Source organism: Ailuropoda melanoleuca, chromosome 15, assembly GCF_002007445.2.
Source record: "Ailuropoda melanoleuca isolate Jingjing chromosome 15, ASM200744v2, whole genome shotgun sequence".
NCBI lineage: Eukaryota > Metazoa > Chordata > Mammalia > Carnivora > Ursidae > Ailuropoda > Ailuropoda melanoleuca.
Genome location: NC_048232.1, coordinates 34,589,972 through 34,607,477, shown reverse-complemented (window position 1 = coordinate 34,607,477; position 17,506 = coordinate 34,589,972). Strand labels below are relative to the sequence as shown.

At 46.6% G+C, this 17,506-nt stretch overlaps 1 protein-coding gene and 1 long non-coding RNA gene across 3 annotated transcripts in view; one reads left to right on the top strand and one right to left on the bottom strand.

Annotated features, from left to right (window-relative positions):
- The window catches only part of KIF5A (kinesin family member 5A), a 28,402-nt gene extending 10,896 nt beyond the window's left edge, over window positions 1–17,506 (bottom strand). Inside the window, exons 1-15 of one of the 2 annotated variants that reach the window (XM_019796218.2) lie at window positions 16,953–17,506; window positions 6,108–6,195; window positions 5,925–5,998; window positions 5,443–5,547; window positions 5,152–5,200; window positions 4,474–4,529; window positions 4,160–4,247; window positions 3,750–3,874; window positions 3,129–3,233; window positions 2,827–2,975; window positions 2,573–2,721; window positions 2,076–2,251; window positions 1,094–1,162; window positions 509–715; window positions 59–205 (exon numbers count right to left, since the gene is read on the bottom strand). In XM_019796218.2, the coding sequence (XP_019651777.1) occupies window positions 59–205; window positions 509–715; window positions 1,094–1,162; window positions 2,076–2,251; window positions 2,573–2,721; window positions 2,827–2,975; window positions 3,129–3,233; window positions 3,750–3,874; window positions 4,160–4,247; window positions 4,474–4,529; window positions 5,152–5,200; window positions 5,443–5,547; window positions 5,925–5,998; window positions 6,108–6,195; window positions 16,953–17,081 (1,716 nt within the window). In that variant the 5' untranslated portion in view covers window positions 17,082–17,506. The remainder of the gene's footprint in view (window positions 1–58; window positions 206–508; window positions 716–1,093; window positions 1,163–2,075; window positions 2,252–2,572; window positions 2,722–2,826; window positions 2,976–3,128; window positions 3,234–3,749; window positions 3,875–4,159; window positions 4,248–4,473; window positions 4,530–5,151; window positions 5,201–5,442; window positions 5,548–5,924; window positions 5,999–6,107; window positions 6,196–16,952) is intronic. The other variant, XM_019796219.2, reaches the window with a different exon arrangement.
- LOC117796358 lies at window positions 886–16,269 on the top strand. Its single transcript, XR_004620784.1, has 3 exons — window positions 886–953; window positions 12,108–12,236; window positions 16,175–16,269. It is a non-coding gene; the product is annotated as an uncharacterized LOC117796358 (long non-coding RNA).

Sequence of the window (17,506 nt, the reverse complement as noted above, 5' to 3'; positions counted from 1 at the left end):
CACCAGTGGCCAGAGCAAGAACGACCTGAACAAGACTGCTGCCTCCAGCCCCACTCACCAGCTTAATCTCCCCGTTGCCCACGATGACACTGAACTCACTCAGGTCCTTCATCAGCCCATTCAGCACCTCTGCAATTCGTTTCCGCTGGTGTCCACTGACCTCTTGTAGCCTCTGCAACTCAGACTCCAGAGCCAGCATGGTGGCCTGGGGACAGCCCCTCGCGTCATCCCGTTGCCCTTCCCACTCCCCTCCCTAGCCCAGGCAGAGCTTCTGCCTCATATGTGACCCCGAGGGCTGCCACAGAGAGAACACGGGCCCTGCCAAAGGGTCTGGAAGAGACAGGGGTCAGGAGGGTGAAGGGTGGTGACAGGGTGGGGGAGGGTCCCCGGCACAGGATGCAGCAGGGCAAAGGTACAAGTGTGATGCGGCCCTGGGACGCAGAGATCCCCTGGGACATGGAGGGTGTTCCGGAGGCCAGGAGTTCCTGGACCCCGGTCAGGCACTTACCACCTTCTGAGACAGCTCATCCACCAGAAGCTGGTTCTGCTGGCTCTTCTCCTCCACCTCCTGGGACTTCTGGTCGTAGTTCACAGCCAGCTCCTCCAGGGCCTGCAGCACCTCCTTCACCTCCTCCTTAGCCGCGTCGTTCTCTGACTGCAGGTGGCTCAGCTCCCGCTGGACCTTCTCATTGTCTCCTCGGGTGGACACAAGCAGCTTGGAGGAAGAGGCAAGGCACGTGAGGGGGGCTGCTAAGCAACCGCCTCTATGGCCCCTGGTCTGGGAAGCCGAGAACACTGGCCCAGACGGGGCCTCTCTGGCACCCTAAGCCTGGAGGGCGGAGCTCTAGGGAGGGGCAAGGGTCAAGGCAAGAGTCAAGAGGAAGTGGGCTGTAGGGTTCCCAGAAGGAAGAAGCACCCAGACTCCAAAACTCGTGTGTTACGCAAAGCCCCAGGTAAGCCCCCAGACTTCAACTGTTTTGGGGGGTGACCAAGCTCGACACAGGAGACTAAGCCCTTGTTCTATCTGGTTGTAAACGGTCTTCGATGCCTTTTAGGGAACACAGTGCTCTCCTCTCGTGTCTGTCCGCATTACCTCTTCCTGGTCCAGCATCTGCTGCTTCAGCTTCTCTACGAGCTGGCTCTGCTGGTTGATCTCATCATCCTGTTGGAGGCGAGGGGAAGGGCGGGGTGAAGACACTCTGTCTGCTCTGGACTTACAGGGGTGGGGGCAGAGGTAGGGTGCTGACAAAAGTCCAGACAGCTCAGGCTCTGAGTTAGAAACCCCATATCCTAAAAAGAAGTTTTTCCCTCAGTCTCTTGCCTCACTCCTGCCTTCACTTTCAAATTCCTTTCTCCCCAGAAGGTGGTATAGCCTTGACAGTACACAGCAAAAGCCTTTGGGTTAAAGTGCATAACCCCTAACCTAGAAATCCCACTCCAGTGCTCCGTTCTAATCAAATCATTCAAAAGCAAAGTCTTATGTCTCAGAGGCAAAGACAGTGCTTTTAGTCACTTACAAGAGCAGGAACAAATTACCAAAAACAAGACTAGCAGCCCTGTAACGAACAAATGGTTCAATACGTTTTGATAAATGTACTGTTAGGCAGCCATTTAAAAAATACTTTTTGTGCAGAATTGTTAACAAAGCAGGAAACTGCTCCTTATACAACGTAGAATGAGGAAATCAGATGCAAAGTTACGTACAGTGTATCTCAATTGCATGCTCTATCTATGGAGAAAAGCAGACTCTTAATAGTATTATTTCTGAATGGTGGGATGATGGATGACTTTAATTTTCTTCAATATTCTTTTATTTATCTTCTAAATTTCTTAATAACATAATTTTTTATTACGCTTAATTTTAATTCCAGTATAGTTAACATATGGTGTTCTATTAGTTTCAGGTATATAATATAGTGATTCAACAATTCTAAATGTTACTCAGTGCTATCTTCCACATTTTCAATCGTGAGCATTTGTACCTTTTAAAATCAAAAAAAGGCAGCACAAGCGAATTCCTTAACCCCTCACTGCTCATCCCACTGGCCTCCCCACTGTGCCCTGGGTGTCCTCACCTTGTCATCAAGCTGCTTATAGAGACGGCGGATCTCCTCCTCGTATTTCTGTCGCTCCTCAGGCGCGATGCGCACCACGATGGATGAGTTGTCATTCACAGGGGTCTCCTCGCAGAGCTCAGCTCCCAGGGCCGCATCGTCCCCAGCCAGGCGCTCCGTCTCAGGCACATTCTCTCCTGGCCAAGGGGCAGAACGAGGTGAGGGAAGGGAGAAGAGAAAGCTGCATCCAGGAGTCCTTCCTCCCTCGCTCCTCAACGCCAAGACCTCCGGGCAGGTCTCCATCTCTGTTGCCAAGTGCACCTTCAACCTTTACTGGGGGTAAGATAAGGGCGGACAGCCCCCTCCCCCCTTCCCTCACCACTGCTCGACTGCACCCCTCCAGAAACACGGCCCTCCTTGGAGGCTGCCTGCCATGAGGCCCCACCCCAGACAGCGCGTCTCTGGTCCCCTCAGCCTCCTCCCCGCGCCACCTCTCTGCCAGCGGAACCCTCTCTAACCGCTGCGCCACCGGCTGAGCTCAGCCTCTAGCTTGGCGATCGTCTCCTTCTGAGCCTTTGTCTTCTCCTTCTCCTTCTCATATTTCTTCTTCCACTGCTCAGCAGTCAACTCCAGATTCACTGAGGCGGTGTTCTTAATGGTCTTTGCCCTGGGTAAGGAGAACAAGGAGATGAGACCCCCATAAAGGCTTGCGTGACACGGAGGGGAGAGAGCAACAGGGTCTGGCCCAGGGAGCAGGGACCCTGCCACTGACCGCTGCCCGAACATCAGGGTGGACTTGGTCTCTGCGTCATTGTAGCTGGACGGCGAGCAGCAGATGAACATGGTCGTCCGGCAGTTTCCTCCCAGAGAGTCCTGGAGAATCCGTGTCATTTTGCTGTCACGATATGGAACGTAGCTTTTCTGGGGGAGGAGGGAGAAAACAAATCAGGAAACTATTCAACAAGGGAATCAGAAAGGATATTGGTGCTGACCAGGGATCGAGCACTGCATGCATCGGGCATGGTGTGATGGCGGCAGTAGGAGAAGATGGGAGGGGGCCTAGGCGATACTCACCGTGCCCTCAGCCAGCGCAGAGATCACGTTCCCAAGGGCTGACAGTGACTTGTTGATATTCTTTGCCTCATCTAGCACAGCTCCCTCTGCTCCAGTCTTGCTGACCTACCAGAGCATTAAGGGATGAGTGTGTCACGAGAGCTATAAGGGGAAACAGGGCTCTCATGGCCTCTTCTCCACTTAGGGGGATTCAGTCCAAGGAGGGGACAGGGGAAGAGAACAGACAAGGCCCTTCCTCTGTGACCCTAAGCCCTCTTGCCAAAAGCCACCCCCTCTCGCCCATGTATTATACCAGTCCATTTATATGAAATGTCCAGAAAAGGCAAATCCACAGAAACAAAAAGTAGATTAGTGGTTGCCAGGGGGCTAGGGCAGGTGGGAATAGGGAGCGACTGCTAACAGCTGATGAAAATGTTCTAGAATTAGTGGTGACGGATGCAAAACCTTCCAAACATCCTAAAACCCACGGAACTGTATAGTTCAAAACGGTGAACTTTATGATATGTGAATTATCTCTTAATCAAAAAGCTATTTTGATGAAAAAAAAGTCCCCCCCCAGACCTCCTTCCCCTACNCCCCCCAGACCTCCTTCCCTACCCGCCCCACCCCCAGACCCCCAACCTTCTCGCTCCCGGCCAGGTCCACTAGATACAGCTTCCCACTCAGCTTCTGCTCGGTCTCCATGTTCTCCTGCTTGATGTTGATCAGGAAGATGCTATGGCTCCGAGAGCTGTGTTCGTTCATGTCTGCAGAACCAAGGCAGAGGTGGTCTGTACCGACACGTAGGGCGTCAAAGCCCTCAGCCCCCGGCCTCCAATGACCGCTGGCCCACCCGGAGAGGGGCGGCACCTGCCAGGACTAGCCCTGCCACTGCGTCTCCCAGGCAGCTGGGTCGCACACCCAAGAGGAGCCTCTTCTCCTGGAGGAGACAGTCTAGCCCTGCTCACTTCCAGTCCCTCAGCCCCAGAGGACACAGGCAAGCAGCAGACTCCCAGACTCCCAGACTCAAGAGCCCTTAGATCCCCACTCACTGGTGACAGCCACATGACGATTTGATTTCCCCTCATCAATCACATCTAAAATCTCCTCTGGGCTGGACACAAAGCGTTCGGTACAACCCTGCGGGGGGCGAATGGACAGTGACCCACAAACATCGATCTGCAGATTACATTACCTGTGTGCTGACCAGACGACCTTTCAAGACTGTCTTTTCCAAGCCCTCGGACTCTCCCCGGCCCCTTGGCACATCTGCCCTCCAACTTCTGGGTCTCTGGTCTACCCTCCTGCCACACCCCAACTCCCAATACAGTGACCCCCACGCGCATGTGCCCATCCCCTCTCTCACCTTGACAAATGGCACCCGATTCTTATCCTCATGCACAGATAGATTTGTCTTGGTCACTGAATCCAGACAATGTAGGGGAAGCAACGTAAGCAAGGTAAGCAAGGTAGCACTTACACCCCCACCCCTGCACCCCGAGTCCGCTGAGACAGTAGTTTCTTCTATGTGAAAAAAGGAGAGGGGGCCTGGGTGGCTCAGTCGGTTAAGCAGCCACCTCTTGATTTCGGCTCAGGTCATGCTCTCATGGTCATGAGATTGAGCCCCGTGTCTGGCTCTGAGCTCAGTGCGGACTCTGCTTGTCCCTCTTCCTCTGCTCCTCCCCATCATTCATGCTTTCTCTCTCGCTCTCAAATAAATAAATAAAATCCCCCCCCCCAAAAAAGAAGACGACTTTCCCATGAAGCTTAAACTCCCCGCACACACTGAAAGCTCAGTTTCTCCCCCTCCAGGATTCCAACTTCAAGGTTCCAGCTGGTCTCAGGCTGTTTCTATATAGGCCTGGTTGTCTAAGCTCATCTTCTGAACCTTTTCACTTTTGGAAATTTTGGTGAATGGAGGCAAGGGACATGGGTATGAGTGTGTGTGTGTGTCCTGTGCATCTGTCGTCAAAAGCAATGTGATCTTTCTTTTCCTTCCCCTCCTCACAGCCCCACCCACCCAGTGGGGTTAATCACCACTCACCATCCAGAAGGTCGCGAATTTTGTCCAGGTAAATCTCAAAGTAAGAAACCTAGTCAGGGAAAAAGTGAAGAGGGCCTGTCTTAAATCTGACCCAGGGATCTCAAGTGAACGTGACCTGCTCAAATGGTAGTAGTAGGAGAGAAAGAGCAGAAGAGAGTATCTTGGCAGAGAAGAACTGAGGTAACCAGAACAGGCAAATAAGCTGGGGCGCCCAGGTACTCAGTGAATTCATACTAGCTCTTTCCCTCCCAGGCCCCATCTGCGGATGCCCAGCTGTCATGCCGTGATCACCTTGATGTGGAACTCAAGGTTCTCATCCATGGAGTAGATGTGGTTGAAGATGTCTCGGGCAATTCGAGGAATGATTCCCATCAGCTGGGGGTCATGCAGCTTTCCCTGGGGAGGAAGGGTATTCCAGAATGAGGCTGAGACTCAGAAAGAATGAGACAACTCAAGAGGTGTGCGGGTGAACACAAAGGTCATAGTGGATAAGGAGACCATCTTGAGGTAGGAGGCAGTCACTGCCATGGTCACTGCCACGAGACAGAGAACTGAGTGGCCCTTTGGACTATTACTGCAGTTGCTTTTCCAGATCAAAAGAAGAAAACTGCAGCAGGCTGGAGGGATTTCACTAAACTTCCACTATAATCCTGCCCCCTCCATTCATCCTCCAGACCAAGCAAGCTTGATTCCTAGGTCTTGCCCCACTGAGATTCCTTGGAGCCCATGAACACTCCCAGCTCCTCACCCCTCATGGAAGTCAGAACCCTCACCTCCATGGTATGTGTTTTCCCTGAGGATGTCTGTCCATAAGCAAAAATGGTGCCATTGTAGCCAGCAAGGACATCTGGAAGAGACAGCAGAGAAAGAGCACTGGTGGAAAGAAGTGGGGTAAGGAATGGGGAACCTGAAAACATATATTCTAAAAATCATCTTACAAAGATAATACATGTTACCTTTGACAATCTGCATGGCACATGCATGATAAACTTGCTCCTGAGTCGTGTTTGGGGGGAACACACGGTCAAAGACATATGGCTTCCCCTAGAATGGGAATAAAACATGGCAGACATCGGCAGTCAGGATGTGAGGGAGAAGAAATACCGCAGCCCACTTCCATTAGCCTGAGAAGGCACCTGTTTTTCACGGATGATTTGGGGGGATGAGGGGAACTAGAGAAACAGGCGCAGAAGTTAGTACTGACACCAGGAGTTGTTCCCATGCGTTACAGAGTGCCATTGAGAAGTGTCACAGCGTGGGACTGTGTGAGGGGATCTCAGTCTTGGTGTGACGATTTAGCACTCCACCACTCCAGGCCCCTCCCTGGGAAACTAAACCGGGAAAAAACAGTAGGGCCACAGGCCATGGAGAGTAAAAAACAATTCATTAAACATTAAAAATCTAGGGATGCCTGGGTGGCTCAGTTGGTTAAGTATCTCCTTCGGCTCAGGTCATGATCCCAGAGTGCTGGGATCAAGTTCCACATCGGGCTCCTTGCTCTGCAGGGAGTCTGCTGCTCCCTCTGCCCGCCGCCTCCCCCCTTGTGCTCTTGATCTCTCTCTCTCTCTCTCTCTCTCTCTGACAAATAAATAAAATCTTTAAAAACATTAAAAATCTACCTCTAGGTTTAAAAATATCTTCCTCAATAAATCCATATGTCCTGATACGGAAGGATCTTCAAGATTCATTAAGTGAAAGATGCCAAGTTAGGGACATATGTTTAGTATGTTCCCATTACGTAAATGAAATATACATATATCAAGCTGCCAAGCTGTTGTACAAACATTAACACAAGCTCTCTCTCTGTGAAAGAAATATATGAAATCAGAAACATGGGTTTCCTTTTAAGGAATCAACTTTAAGTAAAGAGAAACTGAAACAAATCACTGACCTACAAGTACTTTGTTTCATTTAGGTTATGTTACAAATCATGTGCGCTGATAAAATGTTAAAGATACAAAATATTTACAACCTGGGGAGCCAAACAATGAATATTTGCTAATCATACTAAAGGAAGATCTCTGGTAAGATTAAATGAGACTATGTTCTCTATCACAAGTGACAAATTTATCAGTCGTGTTTTCCTGCCATTCAGTATAAAGAGACTATGACTTAGTTGTCACATTGTTTTACTACAGAGCCCATCTTTATCCATCTGAAATGTAAAGCTCTAAGTCTATGGTCACCAGAGTTTGGGAGACATGTTTTAACTAATTAAGGAAAGTCATAAAACTTACTGGCCAGAACTGGAGATAGTCTCTAGGAATATTCACAATATTCCATCTATATATAAAATTTTTTTAGAGGAATTATACAAAAATGTTAACAGTGGTTACTTTGAGAGACAAGTCTTTTATTTTACATTTTGTATCCTGGATTACTTACATATATATTTTTTAAAGTTTTATTTTATTAGTAATCTCTACCCCCAACATGGGGCTCGACGTCACAACCCCAAAATCAAGAGTTGCATGCTCTTCTGATTAAGACAGCCAGGTGCCCCTGGATTGTTCATATTTTTAAACCATGTACAAGTATTATATTTTTAATTTTTTAATTTCTTAATGTCACAGAGAGTGGGACAGTAGTGTATTATTTTGTTTCCTTCTTTTTACTTCTTTGCATAAAGGAAAATAAATATATTTTTTAATATTTAAAAGATTTGAAAAGTCTGGCTTATGGGGAAAAAATCTACCTGAAATATTTATCTGATCTCTTTTTGGTGAAAGGCTTTGAAGCCCCCAAACCAGAATCCACAAAGAGAAATAGGTTGCAAAGATGCTCTCTACACTGAAGGGAGTACTGTAAACTGATCGAGCCTTCCTGGAGGACAATTCTATTAAATATTTAAATGCCCATACTGTTTGTACTCCATATCAGAGATTCCAGTGCTAGGAATTCATTTTACAGCATTTACTTTAGCACTTAAAGATTTATGTAGAAGGGTGTTCAGTGCAGCGGTGTGTATTAAAGTAAAACTAGAAACAATTCAAGTATCCATCAACAAGATGTTGGTTATGATACCTCCATATTCTACTCCCATGAAAATGAGTGAGGTTGGTTTACATATATTGGCAGGTTCAAGCTCAACTGAGTGAAAAAATAAAAACTGTGCGTAATGTGGTTATATATATTTTTAAAGCATATGCACAGAATAGCCTTAGGAAAAAGACATGGAACACTATACGCAGACCTGCTAATGATGGTTAGCACCAGAGAGCAGAATAACAGGAACTTTTTTGTGTGCTATTTAAATGTTTTATAGTGACAACATACTGCATAGATGATGTTAGAGAAAAGTACGTAATGACAACACAAGATATACACAAAATACTGTTAATCAAAAAAATAGTATGCAAAAAATAAATACATAGAATAGTATGCAATGTAAAAAACAAATATAAAAAGTATGTAGGGGCACCTGGGTGACCCAGTCGTTGAGCGTCTGCCTTCGGCTCAGGTCATGATCCCAGGGTCCTGGGGTCGAGCCCCGAGTCAGGCTCCCTGCTCAGCGGGAAGCCTGCTCTCCCTCTCCCACTCCCCTTGCTTGTGTTCCCTCTCTCGCTGTCTCTCTCTGTGTCAAATAAATAAATAAATAAATAAATAAATAAATATATAAATAAATAAAACCTTTAAAAAAAAGTATGTAAAGGATGATTCCATTTCTGTAAAAAAAAAATGTATATGTATATATGTACATCTTGCTTTATAAAAACATGCTAAGGGGTACCTGGGTGACTCAGTTGGTTAAGTGTCTGACTTCAGCTCAGGTCATGATCTCAGGGTCCTAAAATCAAGCCCTACCTTGAGTCCTATGTGTTGGGTTCTGAGCTTAGCAGGGAATCTTCTTGTCCCTCTCCCTCTCCCTCTGCTCCTTCCTCTGCTCATGCTGTCTCTCTCTCAAATAAATAAATAAAGTCTTTAACAACAACAACAACAGAATGTTAATAGTGGTTATCCTTGGACAGTGGAATTTAAGGAATTTCTCTTCTTTTTCATTTAGATTGAAAACTTTTCTAAAATTAAGGGCACCTGGCTGGTTAAGTTGGAAGAGCATGCAACTCTTAATCTTGGGGTTGTGAGTTCAACCCCCCGCTGGGTGTAGAGATTACTTAAATAAATTAAAAACTTAAAAAAAAAACTTTTCTAAAATGAAAATGCATAAGTTTTTAAAAAGAAAATTTTAAGTTTTTCAAACGCAGATATTAATATTCTTACTACATAAAGAACTCTCATAAATTAGTAACAAAAAAGAAAAACCTCAAGAGAAAAAAATGGACAAGAGCTAGGTACTAACAACAGAAAAATAAATACAAATTCAAAGTAAAACAGTAAAGTCATTACTTGCCTATTGAATTGAAAAACACAAACTTAATTGTAATACCCAGTGTAGATAAGGGTTCAAGGAGGTATAATTTCCTTGAAATTAGCACCTTCATCCTTTTCTAGTAGGACAGTATGTCCATACAACTTTTATGGGGGCAATTCAAAAATATATAATCAAAAGTCATGAATTGCACACATCCATTGACTCAGATGTTCTACTTCTAAGGATTTATACCATGAAAATATCTGTAGCAAATATTTAGTTACAAGAATGTTTATTGGGGCGCCTGGGTGGCACAGCGGTTGAGCGTCTGCCTTCGGCTCAGGGCGTGATCCCGGTGTTGTGGGATCGAGCCCCACATCAGACTCCTCTGCTGTGAGCCTGCTTCTTCCTCTCCCACTCCCCCTGCTTGTGTTCCCTCTCTCGCTGGCTGTCTCTATCTCTGTCAAATAAATAAATAAAATCTTTAAAAAAAAAAAAAAGAATGTTTATTATCACACTGCTTATAATAACAAGAAATTGAAAACAACTGAAAGGAATAATATTTAGGGGACTGGTTAACATAAGGAATTGATTAAATAATGGCATGTGTACATCTTTATATTATCACACTGCTTATAATAACAAGAAATTGAAAACAACTGAAAGGAATAATATTTAGGGGACTGGTTAACATAAGGAATTGATTAAATAATGGCATGTGTACATCTTTATTCTTTGTTGATATTTAAAATGATGTCATAATAGAGGCGCCTCAGCAGCTCGGTAGGTTCCATGTCCGACTCTTGATTTCAGCTCAGGTTTCAATCTCAGGGTTGTGAGATCAAGCCCTGCATTGGGCTCCAAGTAGGCATGGAGCCTACTTAAAAAAATAAAAATAAGATAAAATAAAATAAAATGACATGATGTCATAACAGAACACCAATAAATCTCAAAAATGTGTTGGTAAATGAACTCAAACACAAGAGAGCACATACGGTATTATTCCCTTTGTATGAAATTCAAGAAAGGACAAAATTTAGCTAGTGATAGAAGTCAAAAGAGTGGATGGCTGGGAGTGATATTGACAAGGGGGCAAGTGGGAGCTTTCAGGGGTGATAGAAATACTCTAGATTTCCATCTGGGTAGTGGTTACATGGGTGTTAAAATGTGTTATAAAATTCATCTAACTATTTGCATAAGATTTGCATACTCAGTGTATGTAAAGTATACCTCAATGAGTGCTCTCGTAAAATATAACATCATAAAATGATGTGTTATAATGGCTCTTAAAAATGGCTGGTTGATGCACAACCTGATTATTAATAAGAGAAATGCATATTAAAACTACGAAATACCATTTAACCTATTAAAGTGGCCAAAATAAAATATTTTGACAATGCATTGCATTGGAGAGGGCATATACAAATTGGGGCCAACTCTATGAGAGGCAGTTTGGAACCAGTTCTGAAATTTTTAAATACATATACTTTAAGACCTCAGCTTCTAAAATGTAGCCTATAGACAGGCAAAATATATATACACAAGGTCATTCGATTGTTTGTAATAGCAACTTATTAGGATAACTCTAAAAGTCCATCATTAGGGAGCCCGTTAAATAAATTATGGCATATCCCTACAACAAGCTATACGGTTGTTAAATAGAATGAGATATGTCTTTATGTGCTGATAAGGAAGAATCTCCCAGACTCATTGTTAAGTTAAAAAAAAAAAAAAGGCAAGGTACAGAACAGTATGTATACTATGCTACCAATCTTGTTTTAAAAAAAAAAATATATATATATATATATATGCAGAGGTACCTGGCTGGTTCAGTCAGTAGAGCATGCAACTCTTGATCTTGGGGCTGTAAGTTTGAGCCCCACATTGGGTATAGAGATTGCTTAAAGTAAATTTAAAAAATTTTTAAAAAGTATATGCACGTATATATATATATAATTGCTTATAAATGTATAGTATGCTTTTAGAAGAACCCACAAGAAACTGGTAAAAAGGTGGTGGGATTTTGAGTGATTTTTAGTTTCTTGTATGTGTTTCTCTTAGTTTTTAATTTTGCCAACAATTAAAACATATTAGTGTTGTAATCAGACTACGTTTAAAATTATTAAAGAAAAACCTACCTTGATTTTTTTAAAAAGGTTTGAGTGAGTTTGTGGGGTATTCATAGAGCTTTTGTGAATTTTTCATCCTTTTTATCTGAATGGTTCATCATTACATTTCATTATAAAGAATAATATCCTTATTACATAGAATAAAATCATACTGTGTTAAAAGAAAACAGCTTTAAAGTGACATTGACGCCTGTCCTCCTCAGTGGTAATATCTTTCTTTTTAAATTTAATTAATTTTTTGTTGAAACTCGATTCTTGAATTGTAATCTAACTCAGTGTTGCTCTTACCCAGTGGCCAAGAAACAGAAACAAAACATGTCTATCTCAGTCCACTAACTCTCGCCTCTTCTCCACCAATGATGTCTATCTATGGTTCTTGAAGCCAGGAATGCAGCCAAAGGGGATTAAATATAACTCTCAAGCCAACTTTGCCCCTCCCTTCTTCCCTTCTGGGAACATGGGCACCAACTCATTCTCTGTCTTTCCCTCTGTCTCCTCTCTCTCACAAACATTCCCAGGTACAGGATTCCGGAGAAGGCTGTGGATGCATTAAAATGGAGGGCGCTCTCCAAGTGCTGAAGCCAAGGACGGGCTGAGAAACCCCTTTTCTGCAGCCTGGGCTGGGAAGAAGGAGGAGACCAGAGAGGGTAAATGGTGGCGTTCTCAGTACCGTGAGGATAAAAGATATCCAAGAACTAAAAATGGGTTCACTTAGTAAACTCGCGAGCATGGAAAGCCACAGACACATTATAATTTCAGGGGTTCTGGAAAGGCCTGCTATCACATTCCTATTCTTGAGTATGCCCTAAAATTCCAAGTCTAGTTCATTATTTTACATTTTTATTTCTGTTAAATTATAAATTTCTTTTTAATTTTCCATTGATTATACTCAAGATGAATTTGTTGTCAGATCTTTTGATGAGAATAGCTAGACCAGTGGTTTTCTACTTTTTCTGCCTCTAGACTACTCACACAGGAAACATCAGCATTATTTATTTATTTCTCACGACACACAATTACTTTGAGTCAGATTGTTGTATGTTGTGGGAGATTTCTTACCAGTATCTGTGTGTGTATAGTTTGCAAAAGCCACTTTTTTTTTTTTTTAAGCCTTTTCTCATGCCCCCTCTCAGGCCTCTGCCCAGACTGCTCCACAGCCTGGACCACCATGTAGACCAAAAGTTTCTTGAAGGTAGGGATTCCCTGTAAATCCCCAACATCAAGCACAGTCCTTGGCCCACAGGATATCCTTCATAAATATTTGTCAAAAACACAGATATTGTTGGAGGAAGAGAGCAAGAAGAGATTGGAGGAAGAGAGCAAGAAGAGATTAGAGACAGGGATGTTTGGATGAAACCACCAGTAAGAAGAGGAAAGGTTAACTACTTCCCAGTGTGTCAAAGGCTAGCTTGTGGGGAGACAGCATATATAAAAAAATAATAATATCACCTACCTCTTATCAGGAGTTTATTATGTGCCTGGCACTGTGCTAAGCAATGTATATCCATTATCTCATTTAATGCTCACAGCAATCCTAGAAGGTACCATTATTATTCCATTTTATAGATGTGGAGACTGAGGTTCAGAGAGGTAAGGTAGCTTGCTCACAGACACACAGCTGAGAAATGGTAGCACACGGTCTCAAACACAAGCAATCTGAATCCAGACCCACAGTGCCATAGTCATCCAAGAGCTGAAGCGCCTGAACATGAACACGGCGTCAGATCCTTATCATGGCTTCTCCTTCCCTTCCCCACGTGACCCCCACCTCCATTTGGACATTTCTCCAAATGCTTCCAGACAGAACTGAAGCCCTTCATCACTCCCTTTTTCCGACCTCAACCCCATCTTCAGAAGTATGCAATTCTCCCACCCATCCTCTCCCAGGAACCCCCCTCACCATGCCAGCATCGGAGACTGGAAGATGGGTTTCATTAGAAACACTGAGGGAGACCCTCCACCTTTGGGGAACACCCCCTGAGATCCACTCCCCCCCCCAGCAATTTAAGCACTGCTCACAGCCTTCTCCAGAGAGCTCCCTTTCAAAGTCCCGCAGCCCAGGCCTCCATTCTCCGTAAACCCACCCAAGTCTCCTTGTTGTGTCCTTGTCCATTTGTGTCTCCCAGCACCTTTCGGTAGTTTTCCATTATGTGAGCTGACTAAAGCTAATGGGAGGGTCTAACATCAGGGGTCCCAAGACGACCAACCTTTTCAAACCTCAATAAAGCACTTGGTAGAGGCTGAACTTCTGAGCACCAGGCCTGATTTCCATGGTGACACCCCTGGGGATTGTTGCCATGGTAATGCTGGAGAGACACTGGCCACGGTGAACATTACCTCCCCTCTCCATTTTCCTTTATGAGACTTCCCCAAAGCTAAAGGGAGACCTGCTCACCCTCTCCACATATCAGAGGAATCCTGGGCCACCCCAAACAATACTGACTCTGATCCAGCAATCCTGCAGGTCCCAACCTAGATTTTCCAAAAGAGGTACTTGATAGTCCTGGATTTTTGCCTGCTTAAGAATCTGCTAACCCATTAGGAGATCTAAGGGAGGAAGAATATAGTGGACACTTCAATGAATGAGGGAGAAGAACAGGGAGAGGGGGAGAGAATGTACAGGACATCCATCCCTCGTCTGGTATAGAGGCAGCAGCCCAGACAGCAGGCACCCAGACACTCTGCCCACCAAGCCCAAGGCAGAGAGACACTTAAATGCGTCCAGTGAAAACGTCACACTGGATTCTCGGTGACATAAAGAGCAAAACAAGGTACACAGCACATGGACAGTAACCCAGACACCCTTCTACTATGACTCAGGCCATTAACTTTGGCTAAGCCCCATCCCCCAGATTCCCGAAGAAGTCAGGGGAATGGGGGAGGGATGAGGCTGAAAGAGCTGTCTTTCCAGCTTATTCTCCTACCCTTTGCCAAGCAGAAAAAGCCCACGAACATCTGAGACTCTGAAACCCTGTGGTGGCCGCAGTGCCGCAGAGGCAGAAAGGAGAGCCACCAGAGAAAGGAGCAGGGGCTGGGTTTGGAGAGACTATTGTCTCCCCCTTCCCTCACCTTCCTGAAGCAGCTTCCTCCATTCATTCCTCAGATGCTGGGCCCCAAAGGGAGTGAGAGGAAAGAGGAAAGGGGGTAAGAGATTTCCTTCCCTTGGTGGGACCCTCAAGCGTTGCCTCCAAATCCTTTCTCCTAGAGCACTCCTCCTTCCAAATGAGCAATGAACAGTCAGGCTGGGAAGGCAAGCTCCAAGGACGCTGCCTGAGACAAAATGGCCCCCCATAAGCATCTATCTCAGCTGGAGAGATTGACAGGAAGGGCTGGGGCAAAGGAAGACACACAGTGAGACAAAAGTGCAGCCCTGCAAATACTAGGCAAAACAGGCAAGGAAGGACCAGCTGTGGAACTAAGATAGAATCTGAATTGGCAGGGGGCCCTGGGCCTCTCTGCATCTCTCCCCCTCTCCGCCTTCTACGGTGTCTTTCCTGTTTCGAGAATTGGACAGATCAATATCACCACTCCTTCTCCCAACGTCACCCCATGCCACAAGCCTGCCACACCAGGATGGCCTGAGAACCTAAAAGAGTTTGTTCAGACTTACCTGAAAGAACTACACCAAGGAAGCTAGGCTTCAAAGTAGAAGCCTTTCGTGGCTACGCTCCCCCATGACCACCTCCCTCCTGTTTCTCAGCCTTCATGCCTCAGGGGGACCTCAAGCTCCAACTCTTACAGCTAATGCCTGCTGTCCAGACTACCTGGAGAGGAGCCCCCAGGATTGACTATTTTAGCCTGGCCACGCTGACCAGACTGTAAGGCCTAAGGTCCTCGAGGCCAAAAGAGACAGGGGCCCTCTGGATGTGGTGAACATACATGGATGTAAGCACGCACACAAGGCAGAAGCACCCATTTGAGTTCAGTGGGTGAGAGCTCAGCACGGTGACAGACTGGGGCCCTTGGGGACGGGATATGTAAGCAAGCTCTTCCTAAGGCATGTTTACTCAAAGTCCCAGTCTCACTGATTCAGAGGGCCCACTCTCCCTCCCCATCCTTCCCTCATTCCTTTAATAAGCATGCCTTGTGCCAAGCACTGTGGACCAAAGATATATAAACAGTGCCCCTGACCTTGAGGACAGCCATCATATGTGCCCCTCCCTTCTCAATTTGGCTACAGTTTCCTGGCCCAGCACCCCTCAAGCCCTACAGGACTCGACCCCAGATCTTTCACCCATAGCTTAGCCATCCCTACCAACCTGGAAAAGGAGGGGTGGGTGAAGAATTCCCTAGGAATTCCATTTGGGCCATCACAGATAAAGGTCGAGAAGAGAAATCTGCAGAGGCAGTGTGATATAGAGGAAAAGCCATGAGCTTTGGAGTTAGAGATCTAGGTTCAGATCCATGAATTTACAGGGTGACCTTGAGAAAGTCATTCAACTTCTTTGGGCCTCAATTTCCTCATCTGTAAAATGGAAATATTAATACCTACTTCAGAGTGTTGTTTTGAGGATGAAATAATACATGTCAAGTAACAGTAAATATTAGTTCTCCTTCTTAATAAGATCTCCTCTTATGATGACAGGGTAGAGCTGTCCTGATGAGGGAGAAGCAGCTGGCTACTTTTTACCGGATCATCAAGAGAAAGGATGAATAAGCAAGTACCTAATAAGACCTCAGGATTTGGGTATTTTTATTTGTTAGGGGGAACTGGGGTGTCTGAAATCCTCTTCCTACTGTACCTGGGAAAGCAGACATTTTCTTAGGACCCCAGAGCCCCCTTCCCAAACTGGGTGTGGCATCAATGTTTCTTTCTCAGAAAACCCTTGCTCAGACCTGTGCCCTCCACCAAAGTCTAGGCTGTAACTACTTCAGGAGCTGATGGAGGGCTTGGTCTTAGAGCCCACTCTCATTTAGACCTCTGCCCGCAGAAACCCTGGACTGCCCACCTCCCATCTAGCCCATCCACTAATCTACCCCCTCCCTTCCTGGGAAGTGGGGGTAGAGATCTGAGCCAATAACAAAGGGAAGATGCGCTTTCCCTAGGGGAGAGGGAAAACATCAGAAAAACACGGGACTGGCTCTAAGGGGTGGGGACGCTGCAGCGAGCATCAAAGGGGAGTTGGGTCCCCTGACTGCGAGGAAGTAGCCCCCTCCCACTCTGCGGAGCCTCGGCCGTCCGCCTGGCCAGGCCACACCCAGCCATCCTGATGCAAGGGTGAGGAAGGGCTGCGGCGGAGAGGATGGAGGCTGAGCGGCGGGGAGGGGGCGCAGAGTGACAGCCAGGGGCAGAGTCGGCGAGGGCGGGGGAGATTCATCTTTCCGACCTCTCCCCGAAAATCCCTCCCCGGGGCGACACTCACCCCAATAACGACGCTGTCGTCCCCTTGGAAAATGGGGATGAACTTGTCTCCCCGCAGAATCTCGGCCTGGTTCAGAGGCCGAAATCGGCAGAGCACCTTGATACTACATTCGTTGTTGGTCTCCGCCATGGTGGTCGCCGGCGACGGGCTGGGCACTTCTCGTGCTGCAGGGGCGGTGTGCGCTCCGGAGGAGGGGTGCTCAGCTGGGGCCGAGGCTGAGGACAGGTGCTCGCGGTCTGGAGCCGTGGAAGCAGGTGGGGCGCCCGGGCGAAGGCTGGAGAGCAGGGCCGGGGCGCGCTTGCTCGCTCCTGCGGCACGGGGATGCGGGGGACCTGGGCGTCTGGTCCTCTCTCGGCGCTCTGCCTCTCCGCCCCTCGCGCTGCAGCGCCGCGCTGCGGGCCTGGGCGGGGCGGCGGCCGCGGGGCGGGCGGGGCTTCCTTCGCTGGGGGCCTCCCGCTCGGCGTCCACCCAAGGGGGCGGCTTTCCGTTCCTCTCGCCTCCTCCCCACCCCTGACGCTCCCAGGTAACCTCGCCCTCACCCCTTCCCCACCCGA